The following is a 25,066-nucleotide window of genomic DNA, read 5'->3' as shown; positions in this document are numbered from 1 at the left end:
TACTTTTCTCGACTTTATGGAGTTACTGTGGTATTCCACACTTTTAACATAATACATCATACTTTCCTTGGGTAGATGAAAAAATATCTTTCTTTAAAAATCAATAATTAGTGATAAAAGGCAATCATATTTCTCAAACAATATATTTGCAAATGCGAATGCCATGGTAGCACATACGTATATTTAAAATAAAGCTATTTAATTGAAAATTTTTACTCGCAGCTAGTACAGCTTTCACTCAGTTTCTATAGTGAGGTCCCTTTTCATTCGTAGCCTTAGGTCCTTCAACTAGGGCATCTGATCAGAGAAGAAAGGTAAGATTTTCTTTTATGAATAGCAGACCATCGGTTTCTAATGCTATCAGCTGACCTCCCATTAAATTCTTTGCAAATCTCGTTGAAGTCTGGTGACAGCCTGCGATGTCTGTACCTGCAACGAAAAATGACTTATTTTGTTATCTTTTGTTTAAAGAGCATGATAATAAACGAAAACAAAATGGACATTTAGAAGATTTGAAAAATACTTTTTTACATTCCTTATTTTCTCACTTTTTCAAGATATTTTTAGCAACAATGCATCTGATAACGTAAATATAAGCCTGTTACTTGTCAAGGGAATTGTATAAAAATGGCATTGAAAATTGGCAGGTCCAGGCGATTGAACTGCCTTCTCATTGCAATCTATATTTATGACTCCTTCTGACTGTAGACACTGACCACCCAAGCTGACCATTGTTTACAGGGTTGTAATACTTTATAATCTTGAGAAGAAATTATAAGACCAAAAATATTTAGCATACAATTGAACTCAAAATGAGTTTGCAATAGCAAAATCTGTGTACAATAATAAATAATAATAATATTATTCTATAATAATATTATTGCTGCGCAATAATTAAATCGTTTATCACAAAAATGGTATTTAAAGTTTTAAACTAAAAAAATTAATTTGCCAACTTAATTTTAATTAATTTTAAAATTAATTTGCCAACTTATCTTTGCTAGACTGAAGATATAGGAGACTACCTTGTTATTTTAATGCTTATTTATGCCTTATTTATTAATAATAATATGTCTAAAATTTTAGTTAGTAAGAGAATCACAATTTGAAAGAGTTCAAGTAAATCTTGTTACAAGTTTGATATGTTCAAAGAAGAAATACTACATGAATGATATATTTAACAATCCAAACCAGACAATACAAGACTGATGTGGAATATTCTAGGTGTAAAAAAGGAGAAAGGTCATAATATACAAGGAATATCAGCAGAAAATTTGAACTGCCACTTTTGATCGGTCACATCAAAACTGTGCTCAGCGCCTTCCGACAGGTGTTCTGATTGCCCTACGACTAACACAGATTTCACACTAGAAATGCTTTGTAGGTTCACACGTGAGATATGTTTCAGATATCGTCATGTCCAATAGAAACGCTACCAGCCCAGATAGCATGCCTGTAAGAATGTTGAAGGCTACTTCTCCTTACATTAACTATATTGTTACAGAGATGTTCAACAGAAACTTGATAGAAACTAGCAAAGAAACCGTGAAGATTCTATTAACTATAGTCCATTATCTATATTCTTGATTTTATAAATAATATTTGAGAAACATTTCAATAAATGTCTCCACGATTATCTGCTTAACTCCAAGCAGATTCATCGTTTCAGCAATTCGTTTCAGATGCGGTCATGCATGAAATGATGTATTCTGGTCGGTAATATCGCATTGCACTCAAAGACAAAATCGAAATGATTCCACAGCTTTGATATTTTTTGACTTTAAAAAGCTTTCAATTGTGTCAGTCATATATTCTAAAACTGAAGCTAGAGGCAATTGGAATCACAGGGTTTCCAGTCAAATTACTTGCTTTCTTCCTATCAGACTGAGAACAATTTGTAATTGTTAAGAACGTTCAATCCAATAATTTGCCAATCTCAGTTGGAGAGCCTCAAGGATCCATTCTTGCTCCAACATTCTTTCTAACATACATAAATGACTCATTTACTACAGTGTTCTTGCTTCTGCATATGCTGATGAAACCGTTTTTAAGCAGAAGCAACAACAACATCACTCTGCTGAAATGAAAGTGTGATTCTAATAACAATAAAATTCTTGAGCTGTGTACCACCAATTGTATGAAGATCAATATGCGTATGTGACACTTCTTTGTTCAGTCATTTCAAAATGGACACTTCAGTTTACGTATAGAGGATAACTTCCTTTTACAGAGAAGATCAACTAAACTACTCGGCTTCATCATAAGCATTGACATTACATGGTCCAAGCATGTTGATCATGCTTACAGCAAGCTTTCATCAAGCATGATCCTGTTGAAGCAATGCAAATATTTCATAAACGAAAAGACAGCACTGTTGTTTTACTTTCAATTTACGCATTGTCATCTGACTAATGGCATTGATATATATTTTCCAGTCTAACCATATCAACAGCAAAAAGGATATTCATTCATCTTACAGAAATTCATAGTAAAACTTGTTTACTACTGATTATGTCAGCTTAGCACACTTGCACCAATCACATCACTGATTATGTCAGCTTACCACACTTGCACCAATCACATCACTGATTATGTCAGCTGACCACACTTGCACCAATCACATCACTGATTATGTCAGCTTAGCACACTTGCACCAAACACATCACTGATTATGTCAGCTGACCACACTTGCACCAATCACATCACTGATTATGTCAGCTTACCACACTTGCACCAATCACATCACTGATTATGTCAGCTGACCACACTTGCACCAATCACATCACTGATTATGTCAGCTGACCACACTTGCACCAATCACATCACCAAATCTTTCAACATATTGCCTCATCTCAAACTTGCTTTTAGATTTGTGTTACAGGTTTCACAGTCCAAGAAAACTATGTCAAGAATATTTATATTTATCTTTCCATACATATGACAAACATCACTCACTCCGATAATTAATTACTTCTTTCTTTCAATTTATGTTCTTTTTAGCGTGTAACAAACACATAATTTTGTTGATGATTACCAACGCCGATAAAGTGTTATATATACATAGAGTTATATATACATAGAGTTATATATACATAGAGTTATATATACATAGAGTTATATATATATAGAACTATATATACATACCCTAGGACACTTATGTATTCGCCTCATCTAACTTTCGCGTTTTCGTAGAGTCGTCCTCTCGCGGAAATTTCATGAGTGAAACTAAACTATCATAACGAACGAGGAAAAATGCGGAATTAAATAGCTTTGTTCATTGATAGTCCACGAAAGAAATGGCAGCAAGCGATCAAATTGCATTATCGATCTCGGCCACAGAATTCTACCTGCGATTTACAATTACAAACTAGTCCCAAATTAAAAAAAAAATTTCTTACTGCTGAACCGAACCTGAGGAATCTAATTATGTTTGTTCCACTGCATTTATTTTCACATCACTATATTTTCGCACTCATCAGAGCTGCGAAATTAAGTTGCAGCGAAATTTTACTCTGTATGCTACTCACGAAACTAAATACTAGCAAAATATAAGTGTCCTAGGGTAAAGTTATATATACATAGAGTTATATATACATAGAGTTATATATATACATAAAGTTATATATACATAGAGTTATATATACATAGAGTTATATATACATATAGTTATACATACAAGGTACTAGAGGCTGACTGAAGCAAAACTGGTCGTTGTTCCGACAATCATTACAGTACCTTCTGATAGTCGAGTATAACTTTCTGTCATCTTCGAATTTCCATTTAAAACCTCGGCCAAACGGTTTGTGTTCTCCCACGGATCTTAATCTTCTATGGGTCGGTGTAGTAGACACTCTCAGTACACTGAGCAACAACAGCCAACATGAACCAAGTTTAGCTTCAATCACCAAATTATGAACAGCAGATGAAATTAGCCTTAAACCATGAAATTGGGACATGAGCATCTATATCAAAGCTACAGTGCCAAGCTACACTGATTTAGTCAGACTCAGAGCATACAAATTGGTTCACACCGAGTCCCAAAAGAAACGACAACGTTATGATATATGATATATATCATATTATATATATAAATAATATAGGCTATGTTGCATTGTATTAAAAATCGAAAGTGAAGCAAAAACCGTAATTGAACTGTGAGACACCAAGAAAAACGTTAAAAGAATCTTTAATGTTTTTGAAGCAATGTCAGTTCATCAAGCAGTTGTTTAGTTGGTAACTTTCAATCTATTTGAAGGGACACAACTCCACATTGGTGAGTTAGCTAGCTAACTTTTCAAGCTTGTTTTCGAAATGCATAAATACCACAATTATGTAATAGTAACGTTTACAGTAATTGTACCTTGGAGAGCAGCTAGATCTTTTGGAAGGAGTGGGTGGAGTGAATACTGCTGAAGAGGTAGGAGTAGAAGAAACTTCCAACCTAGAATCACCGACTGAGATAAGTTTTTTTGCAGCCTTACGCTGACGATGTCTGTGTTTTCTATCTGCTAGCCTTTTGTTAGCTGTTCTTTGCTTCGAAGGCATGATCTTCGGGCTTCTATTCGACAGTTGAGTGACTGGTCGGTTTCTGGTGGATCGTTCAGCTGAAGAAGTATGGACTAGTAGTCACATCATAGTGCTCACATCATACATGATTGTCTGACACAATTGCTAGCTGGTGAGATCTCATATCAATAACAGAATGTCTTATGATTCAACCAGCTTAGGTGCTTGACTTACCTGGTAGTTGATTGGTAATGAGAGATTCATTCGCTGACTTCTTCACTGGTGGCATATAGTTTGATCGAAGATCTTTAGGCTTTGTTGGCACTCGACCCACATTCAAAGCTTCTAACTTGCCATTAGGAGAAGTACCTATGAGCTGGTTAAAATGCACAGTAGTTGACATTTGATTGGCATGTTGGACAACTGGAAATCGTGTGGCATGTGGAGCAGTTGACATGTGATTAGCAGGTGTGATGGCTGATGGTTGTTTGGTATGTGAAGCATCTGCCATTGGAGTGGCAGGTGTGACAGCTGGCAGTTTTTTGGTATGTTCAGCATTTGGCATTGGTGTGACAGTTGGGGGTTGGTTGACATGAGGGGTATTTGGCATTTGACTGGCAGTAGAGGTAGGTGGTGGTTTTTCAGCGTGTGAAACTTCTGTGAGTTTATCAGCTAGTAAAACATTTGAAACTTGTTTGGCAGGTATAGCGTTGGGGGATTGATTTACCGATGAGCTAGCCACAAAATTTACACGTACCATCTCAATTGGCTCAAATGGTAAAACTTCGATGGAAGATCCATTCGGACTGCTGGGAGAATTGTCGCCGGAAAAAGTTTTGATTCCGCGACCCTGCTGGTTTCCTGCAACTTCCTTAAAGTCTCTCGGATAACTTGGCTCTGTGAACAAAGGTTTTTATACACATCAAGCAAGGGTAGTATAAACAATACCGTATCGCACAAGTCATCGATGCACAACTATTTCCATAAACACTAGAATGATTTCTATGGTGAAGTTAGAACGGAGATATCTTGCACAGTAAAAAACATAAGAGGGATATTCCTAGTTTGCTGAAACATTTGGGTTACAACCCCACTTTATATTAAAAGGCATCTGTAGTTGCCTATGAGGTCATAGTTTCAAATACTTTAGAATAGAGGATGAATATGAGTTATTTTTAGAACATACTAAACAGTACTAGCAAATCAAACAAAACAGGCAGAACTTGAGATCTTGCAGAACTTGTTTAGCAGAACTTGAGATCAAGGCTAGATACGGTTGTATGCACACCTGAGCGAGATATGCTGATAAGGTCAGCTACATGTAGGAGTTCTCCTATAGAGTGCTGGTTGACACCTTTCCCAGGGCAGTGATGGAAACAGCTTATGTCAATGAGATTCTGCTCCGAACGAGGGTCATCATACGTAAAAGCCTTGTCAATTATGGCTGACAAATGTGGATGTTTTTTGAATATATTAGATTGAACTTCCTGGTTTTGAAGCTCCTGTTCCGTGTTTTCTTTGTCACTCACCACATCATCTGATTGCAATATGTTTATAAGCTCCTTGTCATTTTTTGCAGTACACTTTGCCTCACTGAAAAAAAGTGAACAAGTGTAGATGGTTACAGAGTTTTCAATAAATATATAAGCTGTAGTACTACCTATAGTACAGTGCACCGGAGGAGCAATTATCAACAGTGCTAACAAATTGCTAGAAATGTAGTTGCCTCAAAGGAGATTTAGCAGCATACCAGTTCTATAGTCACAATATGGTGTAGAACTGCTTATTTTTAAACAACCAGTGTTTAGTGCAGTGGTTCTCAAATAGTGGGGAATTCCCCCAAAGGGGAAATTTTCATTTTTGGAGAGGAATTCTGGTTTTTGCTGATACATTGTACAGTCATACTTCGACTTACGAGCTTAATGCGTTCCGAGACTGAGCTCGTATGTTGATTTACTCGCATGTTGGTGCAATTTATTTATATATTGAACAATTAAATATATATTGATTGGTTTCCATACTTTAAAAATGCAAATAAAACACTCAAAACCAGATATTGTAACAGAAAGAACATGTTGGTTATTGTCCTAACTTACCACATGCTTTCAAAAAGCAACAAATAAAAAATAATGCAAGGAAATGTGATTAATTAAAATGTAAAATTAAATACATACAATAGCAGATAATGCCAGCATTTGCCAGGGAGGGAGATAAGTTATCCTTTATTACAACAGTTGGCTTTGATAAACTTTGATTTTATCAATGTCTTAAAAGACAATCTTAGAAGCAAACCTAAAAGCAAACTTTCATTTTTAACTTTACGTAATTAAAACTGCTTCGGTGTTCGTAGTTAGAAGTTTCTCACTGGTTAGCTAATTTTTCCTTGGTTTCGCTTTCACGACTAGCCGGCTGTTTTAAGATAAACCTATCTAAGGACGCTGGCCTTTGTCGCCCTTGTAACATGTTGCGATTAGGACGAACACAGGTGTCGTCACAAAGGGTTAATGCACGACCACTAGCCAACTTGTTCGAAAGTCTATTAATTTTAATAATTTTTATGGATAGCACCGGCCTTTTCACATAGGCCTTTTCGCCTTTTAACCACCGACTTTTTCGCCTTTATTGAAACATCATTTCAGTTACGCTGTCACCAGCCAATTGTTTATCTTTTATCCAATGCCTGAGCAGTCTCTCCATCAGCGGTCGCGAAGATCGTTGCGCGGTTTAGAAACTATGGTTAGTCTTTTTGCGAACTAAATGCCCTAACTATATTCATTCTGTTTGATAATTGTGGATGTATTTCTGTCATATTGCTGAGCTAGCTCAATCACGCATACACATTTTTGTATTATTTTCAATAATTGTCTGTTTAATATCAACTGTTATCATTCGCTTTTTCTTTGCATTATCTTTCATTTTACTCGCAAACTTTCGGTCAACGCACATTACTTTTAATTCACATGATTCTGCACTAAAAATCGCGCACAAAAAAACACGGTACAAAAGTATAACCTGAGCAGTTGAAAAATACAGAGTGATGCTGTTCTCATAAAACACCTCCAGCATACTTGGCAACTGACTCACGTGCTCGTATCTCAAACACGGCTCGTATGTTAGTGCTAAACCGTGCTTAAAAGCTGGCTCGTATCTCAAGTTTCTCCTACGTTGGAGCACTCGTAAGTTGAAGCATTACTGTATTTGCAATGTGTGCATAATGGTTACACGCTGCATATTCTTGTTTGTTGTTAATAAACTGGGTGTTTATTACATTGTGTATTATCTTGTGATTCATTGTTTCATCATACTTTCTGTAACTTTGGAGAATTTCCACTTCCTTGTCACCAATAAGATGCTGATCAGACTTTTATAAAGATAGTTAAACTACTAAATGTTGTGATACTTAATATTTGGTGCTGTGGAATGCAAAAATGACAAAATATGAAGAAGTATGCAGATTGAAAGCAAAACGAAGCCTGATAGAATAGGGGGAATAAAGTTTTCGTAGTCTGGAAGGGGGGAATCCAGCGAACCTAATTGTGAACCACTGGTTTAGTGTAACGTTAGAAGAAAACTTGTCTGAGTTCGTCTAAGTTAAATTTCATTTAACTTCTTTGATCTCCTCTGCGCACACCAGACGCTACCACCCGCTATGGTTAGTCACTACCATCTGTCTCAAAGGTAAAAACTCCATACTGTACTGTACATAATAACGCCACATTTTATAGCAGACCATGACCACTTGATAGCATTTGTTACTTTGTGAGCGCAGGTAGTGAATTCCAACTACAAGTGTTGTAAATTTACGTAAAATTTATGAAAAAGACTTTCCACCACTAAAGCGAAAGAACAACTCCTCATTCAATGTTGGTGGCACTGAGAAGGGCCGAAGAAAGGATAGGAGTAAAGGCTATAACTACACTAGCGAGTCAACCAGGGCTTATTTATCCAACTAAAGAATTTAAATGATGACGTGTTCCAACGACTAATTAAGACTAAGACGCTTGCTGGAATAAATGCAAGCTAAAATGTGCCCGCTAAAAGAACTATAAGGCACCCGCTATCTTGGACTTACAAGCAGAAAACCCTCTGAACTTAAAAAAAAAAATTTGTTAGTTCTTTGTTTTATAATTAACTCTTCTCCCATATTAATTAATGTATTACAAAAATGCAGCAAAATTCTTACATCATGTATTCGCTTGTAAATAGCTGTTGTTTTTTGAAAAGTAACTGCCATTCTGACCTACAACTTTCAAGTACTTGTAACCACCAATCATATGTTCTGTTTGCTTCAGCTAGTTTATATAAACAGTTTTCTTTGCATTTGAGGAGACGTCGTAATTTGGCTCGTATGGTGAGACATACTGTGATATAATAAATTTATTCAAGTACAACACACCTTCTTCTATGTCTTAGACAGCTTGGCTTAAAGGGTATGCTAGTATATACACAGTCCGCTATCAGCTGTTATATAGAGTCTGATTTATCGGCTCTTGCTAGAGTTGCGCTAGTATATAAACAGTCTGCTATCGGCTGTGATATAAAGAGTCTGTATTATCGGCTCTTGCTGGAGTTGCGCTGGTATATAGACTGTCTGCTATCGACCGTGGTATATAGAGTTTGTATTATCGGCTCTTGCTGGAGTTGCGCTGGTATATAGACAGTCTGCAATAACACGTCTGATTTAACGGCTCTGAGGTTGCACTGATATACACAGTCCCCTATTGGCTGTGATAAATAGAGTCTGAGTTATCGGCTCTTGCTGGGGTTGCGTTAGTAGATCCAGTCTGCTGTCGACTGTGCGAGAGCGAGACGGTATTAACGGCTTTTACACTGGTAGTGTCGGAAGTGTAGTTAATGTGGAGGTGCCTAAGCTATTATAACCAAGCTTGAGTTCCTGCTTGGCCTGGTTCAGGGGTTGCCCTGATTTTACTTCACAAGCATTTTTTTCCATTGTAATGTCTCGAGTTTAGGTGTTTTTTCACACGGTGGGAATAGATTGATTTGTATTTAATTATTTTATGCGAGGAAAATTGATGTGAGATATGAGTGAATTGACACAGGAGTTCAGCTTCTAGCACGCATTAAGCTTTTATCTCAAGGTATTATTGTATATCGAGGAGAAATAATTCTGTATTCAGCATAACTAATTGTTCGGGGCAGATAATACAAAATTTCATTTGCGGCTAATGATAAAGACATCCTCAGCACCTAGCTCATCCACAAGTGGTTCAGTAGACAGTACTAATCAATGGCAGTGTACTATTTCATTATCATCCATATCATCTTTTACTATGAGTTTTTGTCATAATACAATTAATAAAGAAAATAAATCTAAAAATAACCTGAGGTTCTATCAGACTTCCAAGAGATCAAGCTATGGAAAGCTAAACGAGGTGCAAAGTCCACATAAAAGAAAGAATGCTAAATTCGACGAGGCATGTTATTTGCCGTTTTAAATTAGCCTTAAAACTGTAGAATGAAGATCCACAGACTCATAAATTCAAATCATAATAATTAACTAGTTGCTGATTCAAACACCCACCCTTATTCCTTCCCTACAGAAACTAATAGCCGTTTCATCCACAGAATGGTTAATAATACGACTGGAAAAGCCAGAATGGCAGAGTTTAGAACATATTCTTTTAAATAGAAAACTATCACAGCTGCAAACCTTTTTTTAATTTTCAAGTCTTCACATATGTATCTATGTGGCTGTCACTAAACAGGATGTTAGGATATTAGGATGCTAATATTTTGAATTCATTTCGTTAAAAACATAATATTGTGTTCATTAATCGCCGACACGACTCACTTCAATTTCAATACCGAAGCAGAACAAATCTTGAAGAAAAAATATTTGCTGCTGCAATCTGTCATAAATATCTGTCTATAAATAATCTATAATGTCTATAAATATCAATCTGTCATAAATAAAGCAACATAGAAAGCTAATAAATTCATATATTATTAATATATACATGTATATTCATGGTCACATCATGTTAGCTGTAATGTAGATGCATATTACGTAGGGTTTTTCTAAAATATATGGTTTTTCAATGTTGGAAAGATTTCCAAAACGTGTTATGTTCTAAAAAGATTTGTAGAACCAGCTGAAGCAAAAGAAATGTAAACATGTGTATCTCTAACTTGAACCGCTTCAGAGTTCTTTTCTGAAGTAATCAAAGCCAGAAAAAGCAAAAGCGAGTATGTAGAGAGATAATCCAGAGACGATACCAAATAAAACAAACCTGTGAAATGAAGGTTCTATGAATGAGCTGACATTACTTCCAGTTTGAGTTGAGCTGTCTTTATAAGAGTCATCCACCCAACGCCTCACAAATCTCTTCACTTCTGGACAGACACGAGGAATGTAGAGTGGATCAGCCTCTTCCAAGATGCGCAGACATGTTAGCCTCAAATAGGTTCCGAGCTCTATTTCTGACTTGCTCATTCTCTCTGTATCTTTGCATGAGACATCCTCCATCTGTCAGCATACATCAGCTCATTATTGAGATCATTAGCATTTAATATATTATTTTATTACGATTTCTGAACAGTAATGTAATAGAATGTCAACAAACATATTATTGTATTTTGATAGTCGAGGATAAATTCTATCGTTGACCAAATTAGCCATAAGATAAATTTATTGTAAATTGCCCAAACGCGAGATAAAAATTTAGCAAAATAAAATTAGAAATCTATTAAAATTAACATGAAGCTGCACAATAACATTTCAAAATTGAGTTGATACACTGGTATCCAATGTCAACACAGCACTGAAACAATGTGAGAAACCGAGGGAAACGCCAGTTTATTAACTAACAATATATATTATATTATATATATTACATAATATTATATTCCATATTATATAATACATATGCCAGAATATATATTCTGGCATTACTCGGGAACGCTTTCATGATCAACACAAATTGCTACACTACTTTCACTTTCCACGAACACGTTTATTGAAGGAACTTGTCCTTCATTTGACTCATTCCAGTCATTACACTGGTTAAGATTCTCACGCTCAAAACACTTGCTTGGGGTTGATAACTAGCGCTGTTGATTGTTACGCATAACAACTGTTAAACTGGCTCAAGACACGAGTATTGTTTTAGTAAAGATGGAGCTTTCCAAGTAAGTATCCTTTGTTTTTTTCGTGACGTCATTCTATCATTGTCAGCCATCTTTGTAGACAACTTTTATCGTTAAAAACACGAAGCTTCTGCAATGAATTTCTGAAAACGATGCTTTTGTTTGGAATTTTTTTATTATAGTATCAAAACAACACCAAAAAATACTATCAAATAAGAGAATGATGATCGTTTTTTATACAAATATGGCGGCTTTTTCATGAACGAGCCCATGTGCAAACGGCTTGATGACGTCAAAAAAAACACGATGGAATCCACTCGCGCGACGCCAGGCTATTGGTTACTACATATATAAATGTAGCAACGCCAGGCTATTGGTTACTACATATATAAACCACTCGTGCAACGCCAGGCTATTGGTTACTACATATATAAACCACTCGTGCAACGCCAGGCTATTGGTTACTACATATATAAACCACTCGTGCAACGCCAGGCTATTGGTTACTACATATATAAACCACTCGTGCAACGCCAGGCTATTGGTTACTACATATATAAACCACTCGTGCAACGCCAGGCTATTGGTTACTACATATATAAACCACTCGTGCAACGCCAGGCTATTGGTTACTACATATATAAATGTAGCAACGCCAGGCTATTGGTTACTACATATATAAACCACTCGTGCAACGCCAGGCTATTGGTTACTACATATATAAATGTAGCAACGCCAGGCTATTGGTTACTACATATATAATCCACTCGCGCGACACCAGGCTATTGGTTACTACTGGTTATAAATGTGAATCTCTGTACAGTTATAGCAATTAAAGTCTAGCAATGAAAAATTCTCTTGGCAGAGGATATGATCTCAGAACCTCAAGTTCTTGAAGTGTCGAGCTTATCCATCAGATTATGGCATTCAACTAAGCATAGCGATCAATCATAGTGAAGACATTTATTACATTGGTTAAAATACGCATAACGACATTACCTCACACGTAACGGTTAGCAACGGCCTCATTAGATGAATGCCCGGTGTTACAACAAAAGTACTAAAAAAAGCTGATAAACAGTTGCAGATAGTGTAGTGTAAAGGTAATGTAGTAGGTAAAGTAATGAAGGTAATTTAATGTTTACAAGCTGTTTTTTATTACCCATGCAACGCAGGGCATTCATCAAGTCATTTAAATAAAATTAAAATAAAAAATATAAACAATAAATAAAAAAAATTGATTCAATAGAAGAATCGTTCAATAGAGTGACATGTATATAAATAAAAATAGGGTTAATGTGATATAACATATGCTGATGAATAATCACTGATATATTATCTAAACTAACACATGCTACGATAGATTGTATAAAATGAAACAAATGCCCTGATAGGATCAGGGTTGGACTCAACATCCACGTACTATAGTATACAATGGGTAATAATAAAACACATTACCCAGGATATAATAGCTGGTGAAGACATGCATTCATCCATGTCAATCAGTTTAAAGACAAGCCTCCACCAGTCCATGAGTGTATGGGAGGTGAAAGCAGCACCATCTGCCACCCATTCCTTGAATGAGAAGATCTGTTGCGTTAAACTGATAACGAGCAGCAACCTGTACCTGCAGCAAACAGCGATCTGAATTATTATACTGACAACAAGATACTCTCTATATCTGCTTTAACCATTGCGAATTCAGAGCAGTTCTTTGCTTCTATCTTTCTTACTAGTACCGTTGGCAGTTACCTGCACACTGGAAAATCCTCATGTGTAATAACTATGTGCACAATTATTCTTAGATATAGAAAGTTGGTTCAGCCGCGCAGATGGTATTGCCTGGAAATTAAAATATCCGGGCTTGATTCAAGTAATCTTTTTCCATAACGTTTTTTGTGTGGCTTCAAACAGACACGGCTCTTATTATAGTAAATATTGATATCATGATCATTAATTTATTATTATGGTTGATTTTCCTCAGCTTCATCTAATTTGCATACATACTAAGATCAGGTTAAGGTTCCAAGCCTTAGATTTGTAGTACCTTTTCAACATTTTAGCAACATACAGAATTGTATTATTTCGATGATTTCAGATCAAAGCACCATTCCAGCTATTGTTTGGTTACCCTGTATCTAAACAGTTATATTCAATGAATACCGACCTCACATGGCCAAACTCTAGTTCCAGATAATCTTTCAATGGCAGATCGGAAAGTTTGAGGCAATCACTGCACACATGGTGTCCCAGCATGTCTACGAAAAAAACAACAGTAGTACTTGAAATATGCTTATTGAAGGGATAAAAGAAAAACTTCCCAAACTATTCATTCTATAACTGTCCCACCTTTACTGTCACACTAATAAATGATGGAAAAGGCTTAGTTTTGGATATCATAATATTAGCTGCATAAGTAATTGACACTGGACCCATAGTTGTTTCCTCAAAAATTAGAAATGACTTTGCAAAAAATTGTCATTTCTGTAGCACCAAAGATTGAGATACGAGTAAATGTTGTTGGTGAGTTAGCAGTTAATAATTATGAAAAAATACACTAGCTACTTCAATACTTTCATTACCAAGGCTTTGTTTGCATTAAGTACTTGTAACATCAAGCTGCTTTAGAACAGGCGCTGTTTAGAACGCTGTCATACTAAGCTAGACAAAGGCACAAGAGGTTTTTCGTATTAAAAAATGGATTTTTTATAATATCGTTGTACTTAAATCAGGATTATTGATCTTATGAAGAGATAAGTGGTGGTGGCTACTAGCTATGCATGCTTCACTAAAACTAGTATTCTAATATTACTGTATTTATGTAGCTTTGAAATACCATTTACCTGTTATTGTTAAAGCTGATGAAAGTAACTAAATGTATAGGGGAGGGTAGGGCACATTGCAACAAAAAATGCATTTTTGGGTATAATGTTTTCCTAAAATATTGGAATATAATTTAGATAATCACAAAATATGCAGAAATATGTTTTACGTATGTATGCCAAATGCCAATTCTGCTAGCTGTATAAAACTTCCACAGTAAAACAAAACATATATGGGTATGTGTTGATCTCAAGAACAGACTTTTTTTTCTATATGTTAGAATTGCAGTCACGATTTCAATATTGTTCAAAAATTTAGGGGTTCATCGTGAGGATTAACTTTTAACTAGGTCATCGAGGTTAGTATCAAACAGCAGATTCAATGCTACTTGTGCTGTTCCCTCTATAAGAATAGAGGGGCAAGTCGCGACATGTTGCAACTTGTCCCGTACCCTTTGTGTTTCAACATGCCCCAAATGACTCTGAGTAACCAAAATGTTCTTCCAAACTCAGGATGATGTAACATCATAAAGTTTGTGTGTGCATTGTGAAAAAAACATGTCTTTAGCTGCCTCCACTGACTTTTATTAGCATGGGATGATGTACAAAGAAGATATGCAATTTTCTAAATTTGGATATAAAAATCAAAGGGCAAAAAAAAACTAATAAATTTTACAAAATCATGGCTCACCTAAATTGCTGTACTTTTCATTCATGCAATCAAGATATCTCATAAGATGACTTAGAAATCTCTTTAGTTAGTGAGGTAAGAATTTAAAACTATGTAAACAAGCAAAAAATTTGAGGAGTGCATCAACGTGCCCCGGGTTGCGATGTGCGGGGCATGTTTTCTACTCTAGGGTTTACACATGCATATAAAATAAGAGTAATTAAAACAGGTTCACTGCATTTATAAATAAAGTTTAATAACACTGCTTTATTTTACGCTCAGGCCTAATGCTGAATAAACAACGTACAGTGTTGCAAGATAGTTGTTTACTTTAGTAGTGTTGAGTGATTCGAGTGTTGACGTTAATGTAAATAATCTAAGTGGCTGGCCAGCCCTAATAATAGTAATAAGTTTTAGCTGTAAACTGATTGTCTAATGCTATCGTCCTATACCATGCTTGAACCGTAGTCTCGTGAACTCTCGTTGTTGTTGCACTATTGAACTATTGGCTAATAAAGTGTTATCATAAATCTAATTGGTTAATATGTGACATAACATCCTCCCCTTTTTTTTCGAGAAGACGAACTATAAAATATGACGAATGGGTGAGAAAGATAATAACAAAACTAATATAAAAGACTATGTACAATGTTAGTGAGTAGCTGGTTAGAGCTAGTCCATGTCGAACTCTGCAAACCTTCGAGGCAGAGTCTCCAGATTTGCTCTCCGACTTCTTCTGGGTGTCAAGGTCGGAGCACCCGGTGAACTTGCTGAGGTATCCAGAGCTGTTGCCTCATCTGTTTCCGATGATCTCTGTTCAGTGTTCTCCCCGTTAGTTGAAGCAGACATGTTAGCACTAAGATCAGGCTTCAGGTGAACTCGGTTACGCCTCAGAGTAGAAGGATCAGTCTCAACGATGTATGACCTGAGATTCTGATGATGAGATTTAACCTCAGCCTGACGCCACCTGTCTTCATGACCAGTACGAACAAGTACCTGATCTCCTTTATGAAGAGATTTGAGTGCATGAGCACTTCGATCATGGATAGTCTTTTGAGATGTTTGACAAAGTAGCAGATCCTCTTTTGCTTCTGGTACTGAGGGAATCTTCATCTCTGTGGTAAGTGTAAGTGGACCACGTATACACCTGTTAAAAAGAAGCTCAGCTGGGCTGAACATTAATCCAGAAAGGGGTGACTGTCGGTAAGCTAACAGTGCTGCATACACATCACTACCTGAATCATTAGCCTTTCTCATGAATTGTTTCAAAGTTTGAACGCAGCGTTCTGCCATACCCTTTGAACGCGGGTAGTTTGGGCTAGATCTTATGACATTGAACCCCCACTCCTTTGCAAAACTAGCCAAGCAAGCACTACCAAATGGCATGTTATCGGCTATGATGGCTACAGGAATTCAATGGACAGCAAATATGGACTTCAAAGCAGAGACTATATCTTCACTCCTTTTCTGTTTCAAAACTCGTAGCTCTGGAAAGTGAGAGAAGAAATCAACAACAAGAAGATAGCTCTTTCCTTGAAACTCTAAAATGTCCATTCCCACTTTATTCCAAGGAAGACTGAAAACCTCATGAGGTACAAGTGGCTCTTTTTGTTGGTGATTAGCAAACCTTTGACATGTTGAACAACGAGATACCATCTCCTTAATGTCTGAAGATATACCAGGCCAGGATATGCTCTGACTAAATCGATCTGTACATTTTTGCATGCCTAGATGACCTTGGTGAACTCTGTTGAGGTAGTCTTTTCTAAGAGTACTAGGTACGACTAGTTGCTCACAATGATAAATGAAGCCATGTTGAATATGCAGCTCATCTCTGACTGACCAAAAAGGAAGAATGGAGTGAGGAACTTGTCTTCTACTAGGCCAACCTTTCATTATAGTTTGTCTAAGCTCTTTCATTACAGAGTCCGACTGGTATACAGAGGATAAGATGCCTTTAGCTTGTTCTTCTATTTGGACAGTATGTATCATCACCACTTCTTCCTCCATATCACCTGATTCATTAGCTAGGTATGCTTTAGAGAGTGTATCTGCCAAATACAAAAACTTGCCAGGAACATAGGAAACTCGTCATATGTCATACTTGAACAGCCTTAGCAATGGTCCCTGAAGACGAGGTGAGGCTCGGTGCAGAGCCTTTTTAACAATGGTGACTAAAGGGTTGTGGTCAGTCTGTATGTCTATTTGCCTCCCATAGATATAACCATGAAATTTCTCACATCCAAAGACAATAGCAAATAATTCTTTGTCAATTTGAGGCCAGTTCTGTTCAGTTTCGGTCAAAGCTCTGGAAGCATAAGCTACTGGATGGTTGTCTTGCAGCAGCACAGCACCAAGTCCAGATTGTGATGAGTCCACCTGCAGTTGTTGGCTTAGTGACATCAAAATAATGCAGTACTGGCGAAGAAGTGAGACGCTCTTTGATCTTCGAAATAGCTCCTTCTTGTTCACAGCCCCATTTCCATTCAGCATCAGACTTCAGGAGAACTCTAAGGGGTTCTGTAATTGTGGATATGTCTGGAATAAATCTTCTCAGAAAATTAAGTGTGCCGAGCACTCTTTGGATACCAAGTCTGTCAGTAGGATTGGGTATTTCGTTTATGGCCTTAACCTTTGCAGGGCCTGGTTTCAGTCCCCTCTGCTGAAACAATGTGACCTAAATAGGTTACCTCAGATTTTTTGAGTTGTATCTTCTCTGGATTGAACTTCACATTGTGTTTCCTAGCACAATTTAGCAGTTCTCTCAAGTTTTTGTCATGATCTGCTTGGTCTCTGCCAAAGACGATAAGGTCATCAAAATACATGGCCACATTGAGATGTCCAAACACCTCTTCAACCCTCTTCTCAAACACCTCCGCCGAGGAGTTAATGCCAAATGGTAATCTCTTGAAAGCAAATCTGCCAAAGGGAGTGTTGAATGTCGTGAGTAGCTGACTACTCTCATCTAGTGGTACATGCCAATATCCATGTTTCATATCTAATATAGAGAAAATCTTCATCCCGGCAAACTTGTGTGCTATGTCATCAAGAGTTGGTATATGGTGATGCTCCCTCAGCACGGCCTTGTTGAGCTCTCGCGGATCTAGACATATCCGAACATTGCCATCTGTTTTTCCACCACCACTACCATACTGCTGACCCATTCTGTGGGCTAATCAATGTCAGCAATGATGCCATTTTCTTTCATTTTCTGAAGCTCATTTTTCACTTTGTCCATCATAGATAGAGGTATACGTCTAGGTCTGTCAATAACAGGAACAACATGTGGGTCAACTCTGATGGTGTGTTTGCGACTTAGACAGCCCATACCCTCAAAACAGTCTTGAAACTCTTGCACTATGTCATCAACATTAACATTGTCAAGGCGCTTAACTAATCCCAAGTTTATACAGGATGACAGGCCAAGGATAGGTGGAAGATTTGCATCTACAAGTTCAAACCACACTTCGTGCCTAATGGTCTGATCACTTGATAGTGTAACTTTGGCTTTGCCCACATTACCAATCCGATGCTGAGTGTAAGAGGTCAGACCTGCTGAGCTGGGCTGGATATCTGCTTTCAGATCTTCAGCTACAGTTAAAAGAAGAACATTGACTTCAGCCCCAATGAGCGTATCTTGAACGTTATCTGTTTTTGTCTTTGTCCATGTGTCAACAAGTATTTCTTCGTCCAAGTCCTTTCGGTGCCCTTATCCCCCTTTATGAGACTTATGAAGTAGTCCTTAACATCCATTCTTCCTGTAGAAAAGACAACACTGCTCACATCCTTACTTGAACAAACTTTCTGAAAGTGGTTCTTCTTGTTACACTTCCGACATGTTTGGCCAATTGCTGGACACTTGCCCTTGACATGATCATAGCCACAAAACTTACAGGCGAACTTGCGTGAAGCTAGTGTAGGAGGATGCTTAGATGTGTCACTGCCGCTCACAGTGCTCACTGATTTGCTCCCGACAATGTTCTCTAGTTGTGATTTGGTGACCTCTGATGCTCTTATAATGTCTATTGCACGATTTAGTGTAATCTGATTATCCATGAGAAGCTTCTCTTTAAGTTTGGTGTTAGTAATACCAAATGCACACCCGCAGAGCATCGTCATTTCTCTAGTTTCACCAAACTCACACTTGGAAGCTTGAGTCCGTAACCGCTTTACAAACATATCTATAGTTTCACCTTCAGACTGTGTTAGTGACCAAAACACATACCACTCGTATAGCCTATTACGACGAGGGTTAAAGTAAGTTTTAAATTTTTCTAGTACATCAGGAAGTCTTGTTTCTAGTTCAGGAGGGTCTACTGTACCATCAAACTCAAATTGGTCAAGCATCTCAACAGCTTCTTCACCAATACAGTGGCGCAAAATGGCAATTTGCCTTAACCAGATGGGACCGTTTGCATTTGGATAATTACCATCCTCCCCTTTAGGAGCAGCAATCAAATTCACAGCAGTCAGGTAGTTCTCAAAATTCCTCCTCCAACGTCTCCGGTTCTCAGCAACATTACCAGTGTCTAGGCATAACTCAGCAGGAGGAGACAGCCCTAATGCATCCATGTCACGAATACCCAAGACAACAAGATATCAACACAAATCACACAAAAGTAGTTCAATCAACACTAACACTTAACAGTTCATAAACAATTTTCACAACACTTCAGCGTTGGGTCCGGTCACTCAGTCATTAGTTGAGTGCTCTAGCTGCCACTATGTTACAAGATAGTTGTTTACCTTAGTAGTGTTGAGTGATTCGATTGTTGACGTTAATGTGAATAATCTAAGTGGCTGGCCAGCCCTAATAATAGTAATAAGTTTTAGCTGTAAACTGATTGTCTAACGCTATCGTCCTATACCATGCTTGAACCGTAGTCTCGTGAACTCTCGTTGTTGTTGCACTATTGAACTATTGGCTAATCCAGTGTTATCATAAATATAATTGGTTAATACGTGACATAACATACAGTAGTTGTCATTATTGCCAAGCCTACCCATACCAAGGTATAAACACTAGCAGACAAAAAAGAAGAGAGCTTTTGGCTCCCAAAGACTCACTATAGCTTAACAGATGACTTAAAACAGCTGCAAAGTTAACTTGAATGACGTAAAAAAGCTACCCAACTGCACCAGACCCAAGTTTGGCCGCTAGCACAAAAACCATGATGGATACTTACGCTCTACGATATCAAAACATTCGCGGGTAAGGAACGTTTTAGGGCTGTATGTTAATTCAATAAACTTATGTATGTCTTTATGTGATTTCCAAAATCTCCAGCATGCTGATAATATCTGATTTGACTTCATCCTACTAGATGAATATATCTTGGATCGTGTAAAGCAATAAAATATAATAAAAAAATTTACGGGTGTAAATTTAATATTATTACAAACGCGATAGGTGGAATTGGTGATACCGACGTTAGTAGAGTTTTCGTAAATCCGAGTAATTGAAAATAACGGACTAGGAAAGTCTAGGCTAAGTCTTGAGCTAAAGCGTCGATTTTGACGTTGTCGACATGTATGTAGTCATCAAAGCAAGGCGAGTTATCCTTTCTTTGTACAAGAGTCCAACATCTATCAAAATATACGTCGAAGCCAGCGTGATTTCTATACATTGCAACACGTTTACATGTACTATGTTACTCAGTTTTGCGTTCATTTTTGCGTACGTTTTGCCTCTAAATAGAACTTGTAGAAAAGACGTTAAAGAATGGAAATATATTTTCCAAGGCATTGTATTTTACCGATTACTAGAATAGGATTTGGTCTGTTTTGTATCGCGAAAGATCGGAATAATATTTTAAAACAACTAGCTCTGGTTCAGTTAGTCAAACAAAACACTCGAGTCCAAAAAAAATCTCAATCACTTATTGACCACATATACACAACAAAACCAGATAACGTTCATCAATCAGGTGTACTCAAAACTGGTATGAGTGATCATTATCTAATCTTTGCATCTCGTAAGTTGGGCATCTCAACTACAGGACCTAAAACACGTCAAAAACTAACTTACTTTGACTGGAAAAGCTTCTCAATTCAAGCTTTTCAAAAAGAATTAAAAGAAGCTGACTGGCTAACTCTTTACCAATCACCTTCCGTTGAGACTATGCTTAACTCATTTACTTCTAAACTAAACTCGATTATCTTGCATCACTTAAAAACCAAGACCAGATTTGTCAAGTCCTCAACTCTTCCTCCCTGGTTGGACAGTGAAATTCTGAAAAATATGGAAAAGAGAGATAAACTTAAAAGTCAGCAGTTATGGAACGAATACAAAACACAGAAATTACACAACAAATCTAATACGTAAAAAGAAGAAACTTTATATTTCTAACCTAATTTCAGAGTCAAATGATAAGCAAACCAAGAAGCTGTGGCAAGTTATGCGCAACGCTAACAAAAACAACACTAATCCAGATATGTCATCAGAAACTGATACCCCGGAACGCTCATTGGGTAATGCATTTAACAAACATTTTGTCAACATATCTAAAAATTTAAGTATCGAAAACGAACGCAGTTGGACTCCTAAATCGCATAGCTATTCACATGCTTCAGATACTATTTCACCTATACATACAACCGACGTAGTAAACATACTGCATCATATCCGTTCAAACAAAGCTACAGGTATTGACAATATCTCAATTCGAATTCTTCGCATATCACTGCCATTCATAATCATCCCACTCACAGATATCATTAATAGAACTATTAAGGAAGTAACTTTCCCTGAACTATGGAAAACTGCTATAGTTACCCCACTACACAAGGGTGGAGATAAAAACAATTTATCTAATTATAGACCCATATCTGTGCTTCCTATACTTTCTAAAATTTATGAAAGGCATATACTTACCGCGCTTCAAATACACTTAGATAGTAACAAAACTATAAGCAGCTCACAATCAGGATTTAGAAAAAACCACTCCTGCATCACTACCATTCATCATCTTTACTCCACTTGGTCAAACATGGTCAAAAACAAAAATACTTTAGTCATTATTTTTCTTGACTTTCAAAAAGCTTTTGACATGGTTAATCATAATATACTTATTTCAAAATTAGCAAGCATAGGAATAGCTGGTAAATTTCTTGACACCATCAGGTCATATTTGAATGGACGGCGCCAATGCGTGAAGATAAAAAATATCTGCTCAGATGCTCTTCCTATAGCTACTGGCGTTCCACAAGGTTCAATTCTTGCACCCACACTGTTTCAAATTTTTATAAATGATCTACTTGAATTACCACTCCACAACACACCTCATGCTTATGCTGACGATACCTCATTCTCTATATCCGAAACTGACCCTTCATGCCTGCAATCTAAAATAAATTCAGACCTAAGACTTATCCAACAATGGTGTGTGGCAAATCAGATGCCTCTTAACATTTCAAAATCTCACTATATCTTAGTAAATCCACCATTGAATTTCCCTCTGACAATTTCTATATTTGACAGTACCCTAACAAGACAGTCTACTTCTAAACTACTTGGCTTCATCATCAACGACTCTTTATCATGGCTAGACCACATCTCATTCATTTCAAATAAAATATCATCTAACCTACGTTTATTTTATAACATTCGTCATCTTATGAGCTTTGATACTGCCAGACTATATTACTATAATTTTATCCATTCCTATCTTATATATGGCCTGCATGTGTTTTACCCTACAACACCTGTAAAATATACCAACACACTATTTATTTTACAAAAAAAAGCTTTACGACTTATATGCAAAGACCTAAACATACCCCATAAAAACCAGCACTTACCACCTACCAACTTAATAACAAGCATTACCGGTGTTCTTCCCTTACCTAAGCTATCACATTACTTCACCTGCCTCGCTGCTCATTCAATACTCCACGATAACTGCCCTAAATATCTCAGCTATAGCTTTCAAACCATAAACCATAGTCACAAAACCAGAAACAGATTCAAATTACCTAGTGCCATAAACCACAACAAACTCAACAGTAACCTGCTAAATTCATTTAATAATCTCTTCACTCATTTAAGAACTCTTCCTCTGCAATCTTTTAAAACAAAACTCAAACTACACCTACTATCCTCTGACCAATAATACCATTCACCATTTAGCCTTACCTATTTTAACCATTTCATATTACACTTTGTTTTCATGACTAGAAAACTTGTCATATATTTGTATACTATTTTCACTGAGCTATTATTTGTCCACTTTTTGTTTAAACAATACTCATATCAATCCTCAAGCTTGTGTTCTACATATTTTATGCATTCAGTTCTAATATTATTATATTAGTTAGACTATTCACTAGTTTTTTAGTTAGACTATAGTTTCTTTGCGGTCCTTTTTTTTTTTGTTGTACACCGCTTTTTAGTTAGTTTACTTGCCGTGGTACCTTGTGGAAAACATATTGTAAAATATGACTATTGATTACCACAATAAATATTGCTCAAAAAAAAAAAAGAAATTTGCATTTGACAACAGGCGCAACAAGTCTTGAACTGACATCAAAGCAGTTGTTTGTTTGTTTCCTTAAAAAATTATTGAGGTTAGCATGAAAAATAGAATATTGTTGACCTCACTAATAATAGAAACAGAAAAAAACTAAATGGAACTTAAATGAGTTTATGATATGAGTAGTAGTTAGGATGCTATGTATACAAGCAACTAAGTACGGGATGGAGTGGAATAGATTAAACTGTATATCAATGAGATAGATAAAACTAAAAAATTTATTTGGCAATAAGAGTAGAATTTGAATTAATTGATTGTGCTAATAAATACATGTAGACAAATGAATATGAGTCAGAAATGAAATGAATCAGACAATTCCAATGAGTATCACGGGAGACTCCCTACTCTAATATTCAAGAACCAGCTATGGCCTAAAAATGTAGCTGGCAATTTTATTAACAAAGAAACAAAAGTTATCTATGTTATATAAACGTGCGTACTCACATGTGGTTGAAGCAAAGAAGAAGGCTCTCTCAATTTCCCGACGCCTTTATACTAACCCTGACTTCTCGTACCTTCCCGTAACCTCTCGTAACTACCTGTAACTACCATGACCTCGGGCATTAGTGTAGCCCGCGGCCCACCAACTCAATTATACAACATGCCCTTTTTCTTTTTTGTATAGGCCACTAACCTTTCAGAAATACATTGGAACTCATTCACCGACTCACCTTGCTGGTGAAGTTTACCTTACGCTTTAACCCAGGTCTTCGTCCATCAACACATCCTGTGTACCATCGCTCTCGAGCAACCCGGGGCTGCCGTCATACTCGGCCGCACTGCTCTCCTCACTCTCCTGATCCTCCACTCTCACTGTTGTATAAATCAGTGTACTCTTCTCGCTACTGCCAGCTCCATTGCCAGTCTGCACTGGCTTTTCAATCACTCTGATCTCCGCCGCTACCAATACTTGTACCGTGACCACTGTCACTACCAACACTCCTTCCACTAACATCTCCAACACTACTTCCACCAACCCTGACAAGCCCGGAGCCTTTTGGTTGGGTCAGTAATGACTCCTCAACCTCATCTCCGTCTCTTCCGTCTTTACCTCGCTCTCCCGAGTAAGTGGCAGGCTCAACAGGCTTCCTGTGGGAGGTCTCCACCTGGACCGTAACCGGCTGCACAGGAGATGGCACCACAGAGCTGGGAGTTGGCATAGGCCCAGACCTATCTAGCTCGACCTCACCTGCAACCAGTGCAGGTCTGCTACTAGCAATTCTCCTCTGAACCTCGGCTAACTCCTGCACCACTACCCTGAATGCCTTGACATTTTCCAACTCCATGACTGCTGCCTCCCGTTTGACTTCCAGCTTAGCCAATTTCTCCTTCGACTTCCTCCGCACTTCCCTTTCCTCTCTTTCAATCTCTGCTACCTTTTTCTCAAGACCTTCTCTGTCTAACATTCCATTGCTGGATACCTCGGCTAA

General features: G+C 37.2%; 2 protein-coding genes across 2 annotated transcripts in view; one reads left to right on the top strand and one right to left on the bottom strand.

Annotated features, from left to right (window-relative positions):
- Positions 1 to 154: 154 nt before the first annotated feature.
- On the bottom strand, positions 155 to 20,410 carry LOC137389959 (uncharacterized). Its single transcript, XM_068076159.1, has 9 exons — positions 20,292 to 20,410; positions 13,781 to 13,871; positions 13,072 to 13,240; positions 10,758 to 10,993; positions 5,795 to 6,099; positions 4,741 to 5,403; positions 4,361 to 4,604; positions 3,736 to 3,861; positions 155 to 429 (listed from the first exon to the last, which is right to left on the bottom strand). The coding sequence occupies exons 2-9, from the start codon at positions 13,867 to 13,869 to the stop codon at positions 285 to 287; spliced, it is 1,977 nt and encodes a 658-aa protein (XP_067932260.1). The 5' UTR covers positions 13,870 to 13,871; positions 20,292 to 20,410; the 3' UTR covers positions 155 to 284.
- Positions 20,241 to 25,066, top strand: part of LOC137389960 (tRNA (guanine(26)-N(2))-dimethyltransferase-like) — a 48,013-nt gene continuing 43,187 nt past the window's right edge. Inside the window, exon 1 of the mRNA XM_068076160.1 lies at positions 20,241 to 20,317. Within this exon, the coding sequence (XP_067932261.1) occupies positions 20,277 to 20,317 (41 nt within the window). The 5' untranslated portion in view covers positions 20,241 to 20,276. The remainder of the gene's footprint in view (positions 20,318 to 25,066) is intronic.

This window comes from Watersipora subatra, chromosome 3, assembly GCF_963576615.1.
Source record: "Watersipora subatra chromosome 3, tzWatSuba1.1, whole genome shotgun sequence".
Taxonomy (NCBI): Eukaryota; Metazoa; Bryozoa; class Gymnolaemata; order Cheilostomatida; family Watersiporidae; genus Watersipora; species Watersipora subatra.
Note: the sequence above shows the minus strand (reverse complement) of the source record. Positions and strands in the feature narration are given on the sequence as shown.